We start from the raw sequence: 17,985 nt of genomic DNA, 5'->3' as shown, positions 1-17,985 counted from the left end.
GTAGCAAGTCATAGTGATTTATATCTGTAATTTCAACACTTGGAAGATTTAACTTAGGGCAGCCTGAGCTATGTAGTCCTGGGCTACCCTTAGCTACAAGGGGAGGCTGGAGGAGGAGTCTTCAGCTATGTATGACTTCTGAGATCAGCCTGAACTACGGGCTGTGCTACCCCAGTAAAGGGGCCTGGACAGCAGCTACCTGCATGCCCCAAGACCTGGATTCCATCCCAGCAGGACAAACAGAAAACAGAAAGGGGAAAGGAATCCAGGCATGGTGGCGAATGCCTGAAATCCCGGTAACAGGAAGTATTAGTGGGAAGACCAGTCGTTCACTTGTTCAAAGCCGTTTTTGCCAACATTGACACTCCAAGGCTGGTTTGAGGTATTTGGGACCCTGAAGGAGAGGTGAAGGGAGAGAAGAGAACTCTCTGGAAGGCAACGCTGCAACTCTGCCGCCCCAGGGTCCTGCAGTACTGGCTGCTGCCCCTTTCCCTGCATGGCCTCTGCTTGTTTTCTGAGCAAATGTGCAGCCTGTCTTGGAACACAAAACAGTGCATTTCCTGGGAGGTCATTCTCACTAAGAACCCCCAAAGGCGTGGATACCAGGCGCCATCCGGGTCCCCGGCCCCCAGCCGCTGGCTACACATGGGAAGGCCCAGCCCCCTTCGTTCTCATCTCCACTCTGTTTATGTCTCTTGATATGAGGAACTCGGAGCCGAACGGTCAAGAGGCAGAAGCACTTTATTCAGGGTTCTTGTTATGGGGCAGACACTCGGGTCTGGAACTGAGCTCAGCACAGCATGGCCTGTGGGAACCAACAGCCCATGACAGAAGCTCAGGGAAATCTGCTTCATCAACCTAGTAGGAAGCAAGCTAAGGGCACACCAGGGTAGGGGAGGCAGAGGCTGAGGAGTCTGTGCTCCCACAGACTCCAGGCTCATCCTGAAACATGGTGCACACTTTTAATCCCAGCACTTGTGAGGAAGAGGCAGGCAGATCTCAGTGAGTTTGTGGCCAGCCTGGTCTACAGACAGTTCCACGACAGTCAGGGCTACACAGGGCTACCTTGCCTCCAAAAAACCAAAACCAAAACCAAAATAGATTATAATTGTATGCATGAGTATGTGTGTGCGCATACATACCCCACATACACAAGTGTGCACACACGCACACACAACGGTGCCAGTAAGGAATAGTTGGAGGTGTCTTCCTCTGTCACTCTCTGCCTTCCTCCCTGTTGACACGGTCTCTCTGTGACCTGAGCTCACTGTTTTTAGGCTGGTTTGGCACCCAGCAAGCCCCAGTGAGCCCCTGTCTATAACCTCCAGCACCAAGGCTCCAGGTACACACAACAGATGCGTGTTCAGGGATCCAAACATAGGTCCTCATGTACTGTATGTACTCTTACTGAGTCTTTCTCCAGCCCCTAAACTGGATCTCACAAGGTTGAGCACCTGTGGGATCACCAACAGTCCAGGAGTCTGATGAAATGTGACCAAGCAGATTCAGTGAGGTACATAGAGCCTACCAGGGGCCAAGCAGCCTTTGCAGTCAGCTCTGTATTGCCTCTCAGACACTCTCAAAACTGTCCCTTCCTTCTGTTCCCCCCACACTCTGTCCTCAAGAAAGCAAGGCCTAAGGGTAAGGTCCTCCGACGGTCCCACCAGGAAAGTCCTATATCTGCCAGTGAAGATTCCTCCGCGAGGGACAAGAAGCCGAAGTGAACCACTGAACCAAGACAGAGGCAACCGAGACACATTGCTTGCTCCACTCTGTCCCTGACCCCCGAGGAGCAAGCTGGCACCCTCAGTTTGAGGCCACATTGTCACAGAGTTCACGGTGCCTCTCACCCTAAGTCTCATTACCCAGCTCACAGAAGGGCAGCCCTTGGCCATGGCGCTCAGCCTTCCAGTCTGCTCCCCAGGGAGGTGGAAGAGGAATTGAAGGAGGGGCTGCATGTATTCCTCAGCCTTGCACAAGCGGCCCCTGCACGGCAGAAGCAAACAGGTCTTTGCCTTCTGGTCATTGCCGGGAGCGAAACAGAGAGGGCGGCTCCGTGCAGAATTTCTGAAATTGGTGTACAGAAGACAAGGAGCCCAGATCTTCACTCTTCCTGAGTCCTACTGCACAGGAGGAGGACTAGGGACCAGATGGGGGTCGTCCTGCGGTGCCGACAGAGTACAAAGCAGGAACTGCCTCAGAGGCACTTGAGGGCAGACTGGCTCACCAGTGGAGGACCTACAGCTTGGGGCGCAGGATTCACTGTCCCCTAAAACAGAAATGGAGACCTGGAAAAGGGTAGTTATCTGAATAAAGAATTTATTCAAGGACCAGAAGGGAGGTCTGGGAAGGGGGCCAGTAGGTGACAGAGAAGAGACCAAATGTGTTCCAGAGGAAATAAACTCTTGCTGGAGGAGCCTTGGATTCACGGCCAGGTGATCTGCAGGTAAGAGGTGCAGGAAATGGCGCATTGGTAGGAGACATGGCCCTCAGTAGTAAGGAGGAGTGGTCTGGGGACCATGGAAATCGTGAGGAGGGACATCTCCAAGAAAGCCGGAGAAAACGAGTACCCAGCCTGAAAGCTACAGCCACACGGAGAACTTTCTAGAAAGCAACATGACCCTCAGTGTTACAGGATGTGGAGAAGCCAGAGAAGTGAAGCCCAAAAGCACCCTTGGGAGTTTCTGACCCCAAGGTCACTGGGCAAAAGGGGAGTGCCCCGGCAGACGTGAGTTGAGGCCCTAAAAGGTGGTTCAAGGGCTCACAGGGGTGTGCAACGGAGCGGGAGAGAATTTGCAGGGCTGAGATTAGAAAGATGAACCTGGGGCTCAGAACATTTGACTCCTCAGTAAAGGAGGAACGGGAAGGGTGGGCGGACTGAGGTCCGGGTCAGGTCAACGGATTGCCAAAAGAGCGGTGCTGGAGGGGGCTTGATGGACAGGACAAGTCCCTGAGGGCCACAGGGGGATGTAACCTGGCACGGGATTAAGAGACACTCTTAGGGGATCCCTTGTCTAAAACCTGCAAAGCAGCCCTTTATACCTGACCTTCCCTACCTCCAGCCCCGCCCCCCGCCCCGCCCCCTCCCCCGTTGTGATTGATGCACGTCTGACAGTTGCAAGAGTTTCACTCAGGAGCCAGATGGGACTTCTTAAGTAAGGGACTTAATCTTCCTGAAAATCTGGACTGCAACCTGAATGCAATGGTGCGACCCCAGGACAGCAGATATTGCAAGAGAAAGGGGCGCGCTGAGTCACATCCTATTTCTCTCCTTAGCGAGCTCAGACCCGCACTGGCCAGGTCAGGATTCACTCGCGGAGGGTCCTGAAGTCCAGGGTGTGCAAGATTGGATCTTCAGGGTCGCGGTACACCAAGCGAGGGTCCTCGGAAGGGACCCGTGGGGTCGGAGTCCGGGTCAGGACCTGCGCAAGGCTCTGTGTGCCAGAGGGGAGGGGAAGCTGGTGCGCTCGGTGCACATCCGCAGAGCGAGCGCCGCACGGGAGAGGCCGTCGAGGTTACACCGGGAGGGTTGAGGGCTCGCAACAGGTCCGCTGCGCTAAGGCGCAGGGCGCGGACCCTCGGCTCTCCCAGTCCCCTGCCGGCCGCCCCCGCCCTCACCCCCTCCCCCTTCGCCGCTGCCGCCGCCCAACGTCGCCGCCGGAAAGTTTGCTAGCGGCCGGCGCGGAGCCGGCGCCGACCCCGATCGCAGTGCGGCGGAGACGAGTGGCTGCCAGCTCCCAGACGTGAGCGAGTTCGAGGACCACGAGACGCACAGCCCTAGCCCGAGCGACAGAGCACAGTAAGCACCAGGGTCGGGCCTCTTGGGGACGGTCCCAGGCGGTCTGTGGGGCGCTGGATCAAGTGCGTGACCAGGGCGCGCAGAGGAGGATGGTGAGGAGCCGGCCCGGGGCCTGGATGTGGGGGGACCAGCTGTCCCTGGGGTCTTAGGTGTCGCGGTTCTCGCCCCCGTCGAACACCTCAGTTTCCAGCCCGGGGATAGGTCCTACTGTCTGGAGGTCACCTGATCCCTAATCGTCTGTCAGGTTGGAGGTCTCAACCTCTGCTTTCTGTCCTCCAGGCGCGCAATCCGGGAGCAGCGAGAGGGTGGGTGCGGCGTGGGTCCTCTGCCCCACTGCGCGCCTAATGCACTCTGGGCCCCCGCCCCTCCCCCAATGGCTCTCTCATTTCCTCCGTTCGATCCGCTTTCCCCTCTTATGTGTCCCTGATGCCCAGGACTCCCGAGTAGTGACCCAGTCTTGCTGGGATAAGGTGCGGTGCGTAGGCACCCTGCCTCGAGGGTTTTTCTTCCGCGGCTCACAATCGTTCACTTTGACTCCTGCGAGCGCGGGCCACCGCCCCTTTTTCTGCTCCTGCCTCCCCAGCGACCACCTTCCCACTTCAGACCCGTGAAGTTCACCTCTTGGCTCTGGCACCCTCCGAGGATCGACCAGAAATACTTTGCTGTCCTTCTGTCTTGGAGACATGGGAGGGGGAGTCAGAGCTCACCCTGGCGGGTATCTCAGGGCCTGCCCGCCCCCTTTCGGGGGAAGGACTCAGGAATTAGGTTTTGTCAACAGCCTGTGGACCCTGATCCTGTCCCTGCCCTAGGTCTATGACCTGGGTTAGTTTTTCTGTTTTGACCAAAACCCTCTTCCAGATGTTAACTTTACGGATTTCTCAAAGACTTTGCTACCTCTCTGATTTTGGCTCCTAGGGAACCAAGAGCCTCCCCAGTGATACCTCCCTTGGCCGCTGAGCCATCGGTCTTACCCTCAGCCACCTGCAGGGAAAATCGGTGGCTCGCTGGCCACACTGCAAACACCCAGGCGTCCTGTTGGAGCCGGCTGGGAGCAGTGGTGGCATGGGCCAGTGCCAGTCCAGGTAGCTGGCGTGCATAAGCAAGCACACGCAGTAAAGACAAGACAGGCTGACGTCTTAGGAATTGGGTCTTGCATCTTCTGTATTTCCCCGACAGTTGGGCCTCATGAAGTCTGAGACCTGAGAGGGATTTCAGCTGCCTCGTCCAAGAAGGGAAGAGAGTAGGGTCCCTGGTCCATTGTCCCTTCTCCCCATCTGTTCCTTCCCGGGGAGGGTAATAAGGTGGAAAAAGACCTGCAGCTCCGGCCACAGGAGCAAAGGCGCTGCATCCACACCTGGCTACCTGGCACCCCGGGGCTAGGACTGCGCTCTCATTGGGTGAATATTTATCAGCGCTGATGGACTCTGTCTGAGTGTCAGGATTTACCCCCCACCGTGGGGACAGGAGGCCGGCTGCACAGGGTAGGCTGAGCAGTCGTGTCCTACAGATGACAAAGCCCTGGGCCATCCAGTGGTCATTCCCCTTCAGTGACAGGAAAAGCATTCCCTGTTGGTCCTGAACTTCACATTTGCCCCCTTCCCTGGCTTCATCATGAGGCCTGGATGCTCTCTGCAGAGACCCCAGCGTCTCAGCCTTGTGGGAATGAAAATCTGTCTCCACCCCATGATGTTCCCTAGCTCACCGTCCAGCGAACTGCCTAGAAACTCCCTTGTTGTTCCCCTACCACCCACAGAAGTCCCGATGTATGGTTCCTGAACCTGTTTTAGCTCACCCTCCATGATCTGTGAGGGAGGAAATCTTCAAGTATTCTCAGTCTTATTTCTGGATTTTAGAAGACAGGATCTCGTTATGTAGCTCTGACTGTCCTGGAACTCACTCTGTAGAGCAGGCTGGCCTTGAGCTCAGAGATCTGTCTGCTTCTGCCTCCTGAGTGCTGGGACTGCAGGCTGCTGGGACCACCCAGCTGTTGAACACTCATGCTTTCAACAGGGCAATGGAGGGAGACCTGGGCTCTAAGGACGGTTTGCTGCTACTGGACTGATGTCCACCCTTGCAGGGCCTTGGACCAGTATTCTTTCTCCCCGTGCCCCTTACCTGTATCCCCACTATCTGTCTACTCATGCTGGTCATTCCTTGTTATTCAACCCTGAAGCCTTCCCATTTCTACCTTCCTTTTTTTCAGGGCCACTGGGGGACCCCAGAAGCTCTACGGTGGGGACCAGACATAGTAGGTAAAGGCCCAGTTTCTGACTTCTCCATACCGAGCCCACTAGTGACTTGGGCAGCAGACGGGGCAATTTGATCCAAATCAGGAGAGCAAGGCTACTTGGTGACGGCGAGGTAGGGACACCTAAACTTCTCCTTTTCAGCCTGTTTGCTGTTTTGTTCTCTGCAGGAACCCTATACTCTGTGGGTATTTATTTTACTCTAAGGGTCAGGTACCAGGGACTTAAAACTCCCTGATGTTGCCTCCTGCTAGACTCTACTGACCAAGAATGAGGCTCAGGAGTTCCACAGTAGGCTATGAGCCAGGTGTGACCGAAGGGGGTCAGAAGTACAGGAGTGGCCGGGTGGTGGTGGCGGCACACACCTTTAATCCCAGCACTCAGGAGGCAGAGGCAGGCAGAACTCTGTGAGTTCAAGGCCAGCCTGGTCTATCAGAGCTAGTTTCAGGACAAGCACCAAAGCTACATAAAGAAACCCTGTCAAGCCGGGCGTTGGTGGTGCACGCCTTTAATCCCAGCACTCGGGAGGCAGAGGCAGGCGGATCTCTGTGAGGCCAGCCTGGTCTACAGAGCTAGTTCCAGGACAGGAACCAAAAACTACGGAGAAACCCTGTCTCGAAAAACCAAAATAAAAAAAGAAACCCTGTCAAGAAGAAGAAGAGGAGGAGGAGAAAAAGAGGAGGAGGAGAAGGAGAGAAGGAGGAGAAGAAGAGGAGGAGGAGAAGAAGAGGAGGAGGAGAAGAAGAAGAGGAGGAGGAGGAGAAGAGGAGGAGGAGAAGAAGAGGAGGAGAAGGAGAAGAAGAGGAGGAGGAGAAGAAGAAGAGGAGGAGGAGAAGAAGAGGAGGAGGAGGAGAAGAGGAGGAGGAGAAGAAGAGGAGGAGGAGGAGAAGAGGAGGAGGAGGAGAAGAGGAGGAGAAGGAGAAGAAGAGGAGGAGGAGGAGAAGAGGAGGAGGAGGAGAAGGAGAAGAAGAGGAGGAGGAGGAGAAGAGGAGGAGGAGGAGGAGGAGAAGAGGAGGAGGAGGAGAAGAGGAGGAGAAGGAGAAGAAGAGGAGGAGGAGGAGGAGAAGAGGAGGAGAAGGAGAAGAAGAGGAGGAGGAGGGGAGGAGGAGAAGAAGAGGAGGAGGAGGAGAAGAGGAGGAGGAGAAGTACAGGAGGGCAGGGCAGAAGTGAAGGGAACCCTATCAAGCTGTTGCCTCTAGAGCTCAACTGGGCTTACTATAGCAGGCTAAAATCCAGGGGTCCTCTTTTCTGGCACCTGGGATCCCTGCAAACTCCTCTGCCTTAGCCATATCCATGTTCTTCTCTACTTCATCCTCCCTCTCTTCCCCACCTCTGTGGGAGGGGGCAGATCTTGCTATATCGTCCCAGCTGGCCAAGAACTCACTATATAGACCAGGCTGCTCTTGAACTTGGGTGATCCTCCTGCTTCTGCTTCCTAAATGCTAGGACTCCAGGTCTGTGCCACCATGCCTGGCTCTGTGTTATATATCCTGTCTGTGGGTTTACAGGAGAGAGGCCTGCCTCAGCCCTGGGAAGTTCATAGTACGACCTCTTACAGGCCCTAAGTAGCTCTTCTCTCTCCCTCCACAAAAATGCATCGGAGCCAGGAAGGGTTCTGAAGCAGTGTGGGACTGATGTGTGTGTAGTTGCTACTGCTCAGGGCCTATCACTGGTGTTCCCAGGACCTACAGGCAGCATCAGGCAGAGGTGTACCCCATCTGGGCCCTGGCAGTAGCAGTGCTAATCTTAAAGGAATGTGCCACCAGTTTGTGACCAAGAGGCCCAGTCTGAGAGCCTTGTACAAGGTCCACAACATTATATGGACACACTGGTCCTGGGAAAGGGGACATACGGTAGAGGAGACCATATGAACACATGCCCCAACACATGCCTGGCTCCTGGCGGTCCAGGAATGGTTCTGACACAAGGGCCAAGTGTTGACGGGCCTGGGCACGCTACCCTCACTCTCTTTATCTTGGGTTAGATTGCTGACCAGTCAACTTTCCAAGGGTTAAGCAATGTGGGGAGGTCTGGGCCCAGCCAGGGCAACAGAACGGAGGGAGGAGGTAGTTGGTGCCGGTCTGAGAGATCTGGGTGGTAAGATAGGAAGGCTGACTCCTGTCAGCCCCAGGGAGCAGGAAAATAGCTGCCCATAGTCACTTGTCTCTGAGTTGACACTGGGAGCTACTCACATGTCCCCTCTACAAGCCTCAGCTATCAGGAGGCCTTAGGCTCAGAGGCTTGGTCTTAGGGGACACGATACTCTATAGACTTTCTCCAGACTCTCTATTCTTGTTCTCTGCAGCCTGAGGAGGGGTGTACACACCCCAAGGACCCAGACGTGCAACCCCTGCCAGATGTGGGGGGTGGCTACCCAAGGGCATGCCTTGCACCCCGCTCCACAGTCCCCACCTGCTGCTCCTGCTGCTGTCATGTCTGGTGAGCGCTGTGCACCCCACACCCCGCACGGAGGGCTGCCTGCTCTGCACAGAAGTGCTGATGGCTCCCTGTACCGTCTGTCTCCCTGGTTGCTGGCCCACCGGTCTCCCAGCCGAAAGCACCCTCGGCTCAGGTGATGGACTTCTTGTTCGAGAAGTGGAAGCTTTATGGTGATCAGTGCCACCACAACCTGAGCCTGCTGCCCCCACCTACGGGTGAGTCCCGCCTGCAGACTCCTGGATCCTGTTCCCTGCCTCAGTGTGCAGTGCCGGAGACCTTCTTATGAGAGTGTTCAATGGCTTTTTCATGCCCAGCCACCTGCCCCCAGATACAGGCCAGGCGACTGACCTCCAGAGGCAAGAGCTTCCCCATGGCTTCACGGTCAGGACACAGTAGAATTGCAGAACTGGCTCGTGGCTGGCTTGTTCTGCTGTCCTGCTGCAGGACGCCCCCTCCTCAGCCATCAGATGCCTCTGCTTTCACAGCTCACAGTGGGCAGACAGTGGATAGGGTCACGGGTAGGTGCCCAGAGAGACTGGGTCCATACCACTGTCCAGTTGAGGGAGATGACCAGTGCCCGGAAGAGAGGGAGGAGGATGTAGGAGCTGCAGCTGGGACTCGGCCTGGGCCTGGAAACCAAACCGGAGCTCAACATCTGGGAAGGAATGTGTCACAAGGAGGGGGCCAGTGAGATGTGGGACTCACACAGTGAGAACGGGGAAATGAATCATGCAAGCTGTCCTACGACCCTATATGCTTATGTGCACACGTGTGCACACACATAAAATAAATAAATGAAAAAAATTAATACTAGTTTTGAAAAAAGCCACAGTTTGGGGCACATTTGAGATGGGAGAGGTTTTTTGTTTTTTATTTTTAATGGCTTTTCGAGTCAGGGTTTCCTATTAACAGTCCTAGCTGTCCTGGAACTAGCTCTTGTAGACCAGGCTGGCCTCAAGCTCACAGGGATTCACCTGCCTCTGCTTCCCAAGTGCTGGGATTAAAGGCATGCACCACCACTGCCTGGCTGAGATGGGAGATCTTGAAGGAAAGGGACCTTGGCAAACTCAAGCATTGCTGGGCTGAAGGGGGAGGCGGATATGGAGTTCAGGAGGCAAAATAACTGGCCAGGGCCTGCGCCTTGTGTCTCACGTCAGGGAGGCAGCCTCTTGGGATGCAGGCTCAATGAAGTGATGGTGATTCTCGGGGGCTGGAGGTGGGGCTTCTGGTCCCGATGGGAGCCCCTCCTCCACCCTCCTTCATCTTCACAGAGCTGGTTTGTAACAGAACTTTCGACAAGTACTCCTGTTGGCCTGACACCCCACCCAATACCACAGCTAACATCTCCTGCCCCTGGTACCTACCTTGGTACCACAAAGGTAACTATGGAGGCCCTGGGAAGCCTAGGGGGTGGAGCATGGGGGTGGGCTGATCTGAGCCTTGCACTCAATCCCAGTGCAGCATCGCCTGGTGTTCAAGAGGTGCGGGCCTGACGGGCAGTGGGTGCGAGGGCCGCGGGGGCAGCCATGGCGCAACGCCTCCCAGTGCCAGATGGACGACGAAGAGATCGAGGTCCAGGTCAGCTCTGGAGGGTTTGGGGTAGTATCCCAGTGGGGCTGAGTGGAGCGGGGGGGGGGGGGGGATGAGTTGCTGCCCGGCCCTGCTCAGCCTCTGGTTTGCAGAAGGAAGTGGCCAAGATGTATAGCAGCTACCAGGTGATGTACACTGTGGGCTACAGTCTGTCCCTGGGGGCCCTGCTCCTTGCCCTGGTCATCCTGCTGGGCCTCAGGTATATTGCTGATCACTCCGCTCACGCCCGCTGTGGTGAAGGGGGGCAGAGGGACAGGACAGGGGTGGTGCTGACTTGCTGTCGTACAGGAAGATGCACTGCACCCGGAACTATATCCACGGGAACCTGTTTGCGTCCTTTGTGCTCAAGGCCGGCTCTGTGCTGGTCGTAGACTGGCTGCTCAAGACACGCTACAGCCAGAAGATTGGAGATGACCTTAGCGTGAGCGTCTGGCTCAGCGATGGGGTGAGCCAGATCTCTGAGCGCTCGCCAGCCTGTGTGGGGTGGCAGGGTGGCGTGGGCCACAATCGTGCCTCCCCTTGCTCAGGCGGTGGCTGGCTGCCGAGTGGCCACGGTGATCACGCAGTACGGCATCATCGCCAACTATTGCTGGCTGCTGGTGGAGGGTGTGTACCTGTACAGCCTGCTGAGCCTTGCCACCTTCCAAGAGAAGAGCTTCTTTTCCCTCTACCTGGGCATTGGCTGGGGTGAGTAGGCTTGTGGGGAGAATGGGGAGGCAAGCTAACCGGGGCCCTGGAACCACAGCTGCTGTTCCCACAGGGGCGCCCCTGCTGTTTGTCATCCCCTGGGTGGTGGTCAAATGTCTGTTTGAGAATGTCCAGTGAGTATGAGTTCAGAGGATGGGCTGGGGCAGCTGGGCCGATGGCACTGGGCTTTGTAAAGTGACCCCGGGGGTAGGGAGATCGGGTGAGGGTCACACTTTGGCAAGAAATGTAAATCCAGGGTCTGGAGTTGGGGTTCATTAAAGACGCTCTCTTTTCCTTTCTTGGGGCACTCAGTAGATCCCAGCAGATAGGGGTAGGTGCTGGGGAGCTGCATGTATCCCCAAGATGTGAGCAACTGGCCCTTGCAGGTGCTGGACCAGCAATGACAACATGGGTTTCTGGTGGATCTTGCGGTTCCCTGTCTTCCTGGCCATATTGGTGAGGAAACAAGTTACTTTGTTGCGCTCAGCAGGAAAAGGGTTACTCTCCCTTCTCAGGCTAGGAGGAGGGTAATCCCAGCACTTATCCAAGAGGCTGTATAGCCTGGGCTGTGGGTCAGGCTGCCTGTCCTTGGCTGGATGCCTGCCAGCCCTGGAACCCTGTGTCTAGGGCTCACTTGGCAACAACCTCGCCTGGAGGGGGACACATGAGCACCATGCCAGACACAGGAAGTTCTCAGGCGGCCCCTAACCTTGGTCTCCCTCACACAGATCAATTTCTTCATCTTTGTGCGCATCATTCACCTTCTTGTGGCCAAGCTGCGTGACCGGCAGATGCACTATGCTGACTACAAATTCCGGTGGGCATGGGCAAAACCAGGGCCCAGGCCAAAGAGGGTTGGGGTTGGGGACTGGTGCCTTTGTGGGGAGAGCCCAGGAGCCCCAGCAGGTGAGGACGCTCAAGCTCTGCCCCTGCAGGCTAGCCAGGTCCACGCTGACCCTCATCCCTCTGCTGGGGGTCCATGAGGTGGTCTTTGCCTTTGTGACTGACGAGCACGCCCAGGGCGCCCTCCGTTCCACCAAGCTCTTTTTCGACCTCTTCTTCAGTTCTTTCCAGGTGAGTCCCCGCCATACCCCCCATACCTCGGGCCCAGAGTGTTGCCCCTGACCTCCCTTTTTCTCCAGGGTCTGCTGGTGGCTGTCCTCTACTGTTTCCTCAACAAGGAGGTAGGTGAGACTGGCCCCAGGATTGGAGCCGGGTGAGAGGCCAGCCATGCCCTAGTATGACCATAGCTTCCTCCCCGTTGTTATGGTTGCATGTGTTGTATGTCAGGTTCCTCCAGGTCCTCAAGGAGTTCAGTGTGTAGGTGATTCCCGCCTTCCCTGGTGACAAACTGCCCTGCTGTACCCATTGTGGAGTCTGCTTAGACTGAGGCTGGTCACCTCAGAGTGACCCAGGCAGGACCCTAGCGAGTTGGGATGGCAGAGTGGTCCTACCCATGGTTCCCTTAGGTGCAGGCAGAGCTACTGCTGCGTTGGAGGCGATGGCGAGAAGGCAAAGCCCTTAAGGAGGAACAGATGGCTAGCTGCCGTGGCAACCACTCGGCCCCAGCAGGGTCTAGTCACGGTGAACCTGGTGAGAAACTTCAGCTCGTGACTGCAGGCAGCTGCAACGGGACTAAACCCTCTGTGGAGACCTCCATCACCAGCAGTCTCTCAGGGCTGACTGACAGCCCCACCTGAAGCCCCACGGGAGCCCAGCCAGGCTGGATTCAGTAAGGGCCTTACAGGACAACTCAGAACCAGACGCCTGGCCAAGGCTGGAGAGACAACGCAGCCAGACAGCAGCATGTGCTGTCCACACTCCCTCAACCTGTCCTGACCCTGGCACAGGCCACACTGATGGAGTGGGGAATATGATGGAGGAGTTATGCTATGAACTGTGGTGTTCCCGTGTGCTGGCATGTCCCATGTGCCCAATGTATGTCCTTCAATAAAGGGTCGAGTAGTAGCTGCTGTGCATATCCTGGACAGCGGGGCTTGAAGCGCCCAGGCAGTGCTGGAGTCTGGGAGGCTGGAGCCTCTGTGCATGGGAACAGGCCAGGCGGAGAGGGCTAAGCTAACGCAGTCCAGGAAACAGTTGTCACCACAGTGGGGCTTCCTCCAGGAGCACCCTGAGTCTAAGTTGTCCCTTGAGGAAGTGTTTGTGATAAAGGCTCTTGACTCAGCCATGCGAGCAAGCCAGAGCCTTGTTGGGCGGAATGGGACCCGTGAAGGACTGAGGTTCACCTCTAGGGCTGTTCCTTGGGTCTGTGCTCTGATGCCCAGTGGAGTATGAAGACAGGGTGCGGAAGGAGCCAGCCAGGTACCTCTGCTCTAGTTGCTGGTGGTAGAAAATGCAGGACCCTGGGGGAGGGGTGCACACAGCCGGCATCGGGCCACGTGGGCTGTAGCTGCTCAGTCAGAGCCAGGCTAATTGAAACAAATGAAGGGGCAGGAGGCCTCTCAGGAAAGGTAAATAGAATGACTCACCTGCCAGGCCAAGCACTGGGGCCTGAAGGGGGCCTGGGAGCAGCCAGGAAGGAAGGAGGCTGACTTGGGAGCACTGGTGCACCTCTGGCCCAGGTGGGTGTTTGAATTACTAGGACTAACTGGTGGGAGACAGAGCTGGAAGCCAGCGAGGAACGCTGCACCTGCTAGAGACCGGGAGTTTCTGACATTGCATCTCATCCAGGATCTCCAGGCTTCGGCCCCAGATCCTGAGCTCTAGCTGCCTGGGTGCCTGCTGTGGGCACCAAGCCACTCCACACCAGCACATGAGTGTGTACACTCTCCTTCACGCCAGCTGAGCTCAGGGTTGGTGACTGCCTTGGGGGATGCAGTCGCTGAGGGCCTCCTGACAGCCCTCCCCATCCTGAGTCCCTCTGTCCTTGTCCTCCTTCACCCCTGTCCCCATCTCTGCCCCCGAGGGAACTGGAGCAGGCTGGTGCAGGCAGGGGAAGAGGTGGGAGCCAAGCAGGTTCACCTAGCCAGTGAGTGTGAACCATGGCCAGACAGCTCAACCGAGGACCACTTTTGCTTCTGGGAACCCCATCCTTGCTCCATGGTTCTCTCCCCTCCCTCAGTCCAGCATGTCAGTCTCCCCCCCCCCCCCGTAGGAATGTTGGGTGCTGTCCAGCAGAGAGTGTGAGTGTGCCCAGGTGCCTCAGAGGGATGCAGCTATGTGAACATGGAAGAAATACAGTCCTGAGGCTGGCATATAAATGCTCGATGTTCCAGAGGAATGTATGCGATGGAGTTGTGTCTGTTGTTAGAAGGCAGGATGATAAAGAATTCAAGGCCTGGGGCTGCATAGCAAGTTCAAGACCAGCCTGGGCTACATGAGACTTTCAAACAACAACAATAACAACAACAAAACCCTGAAGGTGCTTGATGTGGGATCCCCTCTGTATGCTGTGAGTACCAATGGTACTGATAGGGCAGAACTTAGGTAGGCGGGGAAGACTAAGCTGAATGCTGGGAGAAAGAAGGGCGGAGTCAGCGAGAAGCCATGTATCCCCTCCGGAGACAGATGCTGGGAACTTTACCCAGTAAGTCATAGCCACATGGTGATACACAGATTACTAGAAATGTGTTAAATTAAGATTTAAGAGTTAGCCTATAAGAAGCTAGAGCTAGTGGGCCAAGCAGTGATTTATATAATATAATTCTGGGGGCTGGAGAGATGGCTCAGAGGTTAAGAGCACTGACTGCTCTTCCAGAGGTCCTGAGTTCAATTCCCAGCAACCACATGGTGGCTCACAGCCATCTATAATGAGACCTGGTGCCCCCTTCTGGCATGCAAGCATACATGGAAGGAATGTTGTATACATAATAAATAAATAAATCTAAAAAAAAGGGAAAAAAATACAATTCTGTGTGATTATTTCGGGCCTGAGCTGCTGGGCAGCTGGGAAACAAACAAGCAGCCTCCCTCAACAATCGGTGTGCCAACATGGTGGACAAAATCCACATAAAACCTGAGGGGTTGGGGGCTGTGAGGGGTTGGGGGCTGGAGAGATAGCTCAGTGGTTAAGAGCATTGCCTGCTCTTCCAAAGGTCCCGAGTTCAATTCCTGGCAACCACATGGTGGCTCACAACCATCTGTAATGAGATCTGGTGCTCCCTTCTGGCCTGCAGACATACACACAGACAGAATGTTGTACACATGATAAATAAATACAAAAAAAAAAAAAACCCTGAGGGGTCTTGGAAATGAATTCTAGACACTAAAAAACAAAATTTGGCCATGTTTTCCCCCTGATGGACTCTGCTTGCTGGTGCCGTGCTGCGGCTCCTCTAAGGGAGGTCTTACTGATTCAGCAGTAGCAGGGGGAAAAAAGCCACATGGTTTTAAAAGCGGCAGCTTCCTGGTTCACCAGCACAAATGGCTCTGACTCTATCTGGAGGTCCGGCTATGGAGCATTTAAATGGGGTTTGTGAACAGAGTGCTACAACATGCTTAATGGCGACATAGACTGGCTGTGTGCCTAGAAATGGGCTGTGAGCATGGCTCTCAGAGGAAGCCAACAACTCCGCCATGTTGGGCTGGGCAGGGCAAGCAGGCAGGACCATTTCCCCTAGCAATGGTGTCACTTAAGTTCATAAAAAAGGCTTAGCATTTTAAGAAGCACTGCTGGTCAAAAAATAATTATAAATATCCAATAAAGACAAATTCGCATGGAAAAGACCTCTAAATGGGTCACAGTGTTGGATAAATGTACATAGACTTAGGAGAGAGAAGAAAAGAGTATAGATAGTGATAAAAAGAAGCAAAAGTTTTTTTAAAAAAAAGGTAAAGTCGTTAAAGAGACAGAGTACAGACAGTCATAGATTAAAAGGAATAAAGAAAAATAAACCACGTAAAGATGGAAAATTCACAGAGAGTCTGGATTATGTATATTATTGTGCTTTCTCTGAATTTTTTTGACTGTGAAGGAGCTAAGTACACAGAGACATTTCATTGTATGGGCTGCTAACCTAAACCAGCATGTATATTATAAAGGTATCTTGACTTCAGAATTTGGGTCTAAGGAAATATTGCTTTGGAAAAGAGTTTCTTCTTTTGTTTCCACAGAGGATGAGAACCTGTGGATTAATTCCAGACTAATGTGGTTTGACTCACCAAGACCCCCTGAAAGATTGCCAATGAACACCCCCAAAAGAAAAATACTTTGCCCAACAAACAGCAGGAAGTAGTTTGAAGAGAACTATGCCCATATTCCCCAAAATTTTTAAACATTTATTTATTATGTATACAGTGTTCTGTCTACATGTATGCCTGCTGGTCAGGAGAGGGTGCCAAATCTCACTACAGATGGTTGTGAGTCACCATGTGGTTGCTGGGAATTGAGCTCAGGTCCTTTGGAAGAAGCAGCACTTTTAATCACTGAGCAATCTCTCCAGCCCCCAAATATTGTTTATAAATGTTTGCTTACATTTAAAGGGGTATATTCTATAGAGATTTGAATTGCATGGATCTTGGTTTTTTTTTGGGGGGGGGGTGGTTTCGAGACAGGGTTTCTCTGTGGCTTTGGAGCCTGTCCTGGAACTAGCTCTGTAGACCAGGCTGGTCTCGAACTCACAGAGATCCGCCTGCCTCTGCCTCCCGAGTGCTGGGATTAAAGGCGTGCGCCACCACGCCCGGCCTTGGATCTTGGTTTACTGATACAAATTTAAGGTCAATTTTGTTATACTGTGTACCTGTATATTTCTGCTCTTGATTAAGGTATTGTGTTTGTGCGGCTCATTTAAAAATTTAATGTATGGGCCTGAGAGAATGCTCAAAGGTTAAGAGCACTGACTTTTCTTCCAGAGGTCCTGAGTTCAAATCCCAGCAACCACATGGTGGCTCACAACCATCTGTAATAAGATCTGGTGCCCTCTTCTGACCTGCAGGGATACATGCAGGCAGATGCTATATACATAATTAATAAACAAATCTTAAAAATTTAATGTATAATTAAGAAATATAGGTTAATAGATAGTCATCTATAATAGTCAAGCTTGTAGTCATGTTAGTTAAGATTTTCTAGATATAAAGTGATGTACTTCAGATGGATAGGCATTCTTCAAACTTTTCAAAGACTACAGAATATGGCATTTAAAATGCTTTAAGAATTTAGGACTTTTCATGACAGTGAGACACACCTCTCCTGGCAGCACCAATTACTTCAAGAGGAAGATGGGCATTGAAGAAGCTCCTTATGGAGTTGGTTAGCCATTTGGGCAAGAAACTGCTTTTGCCTGGACTGCTTGATGAACTGGACATGCAGGACCCACAGAAAAATGGCTGCTGAACTTGCCTAAAGGTGAGACCATCCTTTGGGGTTCCTGCTTCATGAAAGTCTGCAAGACATTCTGTGGCCCACAGAAGAAAGTGACTGAACTGTCTTTGAAATTTTCTGCTTCATGGAAAAGTCTTCCAGATACTATGGGCCTGTAGGCTGAAGATGGTTGTCCCAATGATACAGAAAAACTTTGGGTGACTGTTCAGACAGTGAGATGACTCAATCAATTCTAGAGTTTTGGAAGTTGCTCACAATGCACTTCCTGTTTGCTTAGGTAATATTATATCTTTCTGGAGTCTTTGATGGAGTTGAAGAATTGATAGTTACAGTTTTCCTTACATATGATAAAATATAAAGTATATATAAATATTATAACTGTAATTCTTGCTTGATACCTTTCTTGTTATATGTAATTTTACTATGTTAAAGTTAAAACCTCCTTTTCATTTAAACAGAAAAGGAGGTGATGTGAGATTCCCCTCTGTGTGCTGTGAATACCACTGGTTAATAAAGAAACCGCCTTGGCCTGATAGGGTAGAACTTTGTGAGACATGGAAAACTAAACTGAATGTTCAGAGAAAAAAGGGCGGAGTCAGAGAAAAGCCATGTAGCCCCACCAGAGACAGATGCTGGGAACTTTACCCGGTAAACTACAGCCACGTGGCCATACACAGATGACTAGAAATCGGACAGGAACGGCCCAAGCTTTATATTAGGGGTGCAGCAGGAAGTGGACAATCGATAAATGGAAACTCAAGCATGACGGGCTGTGGTGGTACACACCTTTAACTCCCAGAACATGGGAGGCAGAGGATATCTGTAAACAGCACAGGTGGAGGGCACACTCATCCTCTCACTCTACACCTGTGCGTGTGGTCATCTGTAAACAGCACAGGTGGAGGGCACACTCATCCTCTCACTCTACACCTGTGCGTGTG

The 17,985-nt window shown here is 53.4% G+C and overlaps 1 protein-coding gene across 4 annotated transcripts; it reads left to right on the top strand.

The window, feature by feature from the left end:
- The first annotated feature begins 3,394 nt into the window (after positions 1-3,394).
- Positions 3,395-12,718, top strand: Gcgr (glucagon receptor). 4 transcript variants are annotated; one of them, XM_075942134.1, is made up of 15 exons: positions 3,395-3,799; positions 6,003-6,047; positions 8,351-8,484; positions 8,597-8,699; positions 9,756-9,863; positions 9,941-10,062; positions 10,167-10,273; positions 10,363-10,519; positions 10,602-10,761; positions 10,820-10,895; positions 11,148-11,217; positions 11,490-11,578; positions 11,697-11,835; positions 11,904-11,945; positions 12,231-12,718. In XM_075942134.1, exons 3-15 carry the CDS (start codon positions 8,428-8,430, stop codon positions 12,459-12,461), a joined length of 1,461 nt encoding a protein of 486 aa, XP_075798249.1. In that variant the 5' UTR covers positions 3,395-3,799; positions 6,003-6,047; positions 8,351-8,427; the 3' UTR covers positions 12,462-12,718. The 4 variants fall into 4 exon arrangements, with proteins under 4 accessions (XP_075798249.1, XP_075798248.1, XP_075798250.1 ...); XM_075942133.1 differs by having other exon boundaries at positions 6,003-6,051; XM_075942135.1 differs by having other exon boundaries at positions 6,003-6,160.
- Positions 12,719-17,985: the final 5,267 nt, after the last annotated feature.

This window comes from Microtus pennsylvanicus, chromosome 11, assembly GCF_037038515.1.
Source record: "Microtus pennsylvanicus isolate mMicPen1 chromosome 11, mMicPen1.hap1, whole genome shotgun sequence".
Classification (NCBI taxonomy): Eukaryota; Metazoa; Chordata; class Mammalia; order Rodentia; family Cricetidae; genus Microtus; species Microtus pennsylvanicus.
The sequence above is the reverse complement of the archived record's forward strand: the minus strand, read 5'-3'. Positions and strand labels throughout refer to the sequence as shown.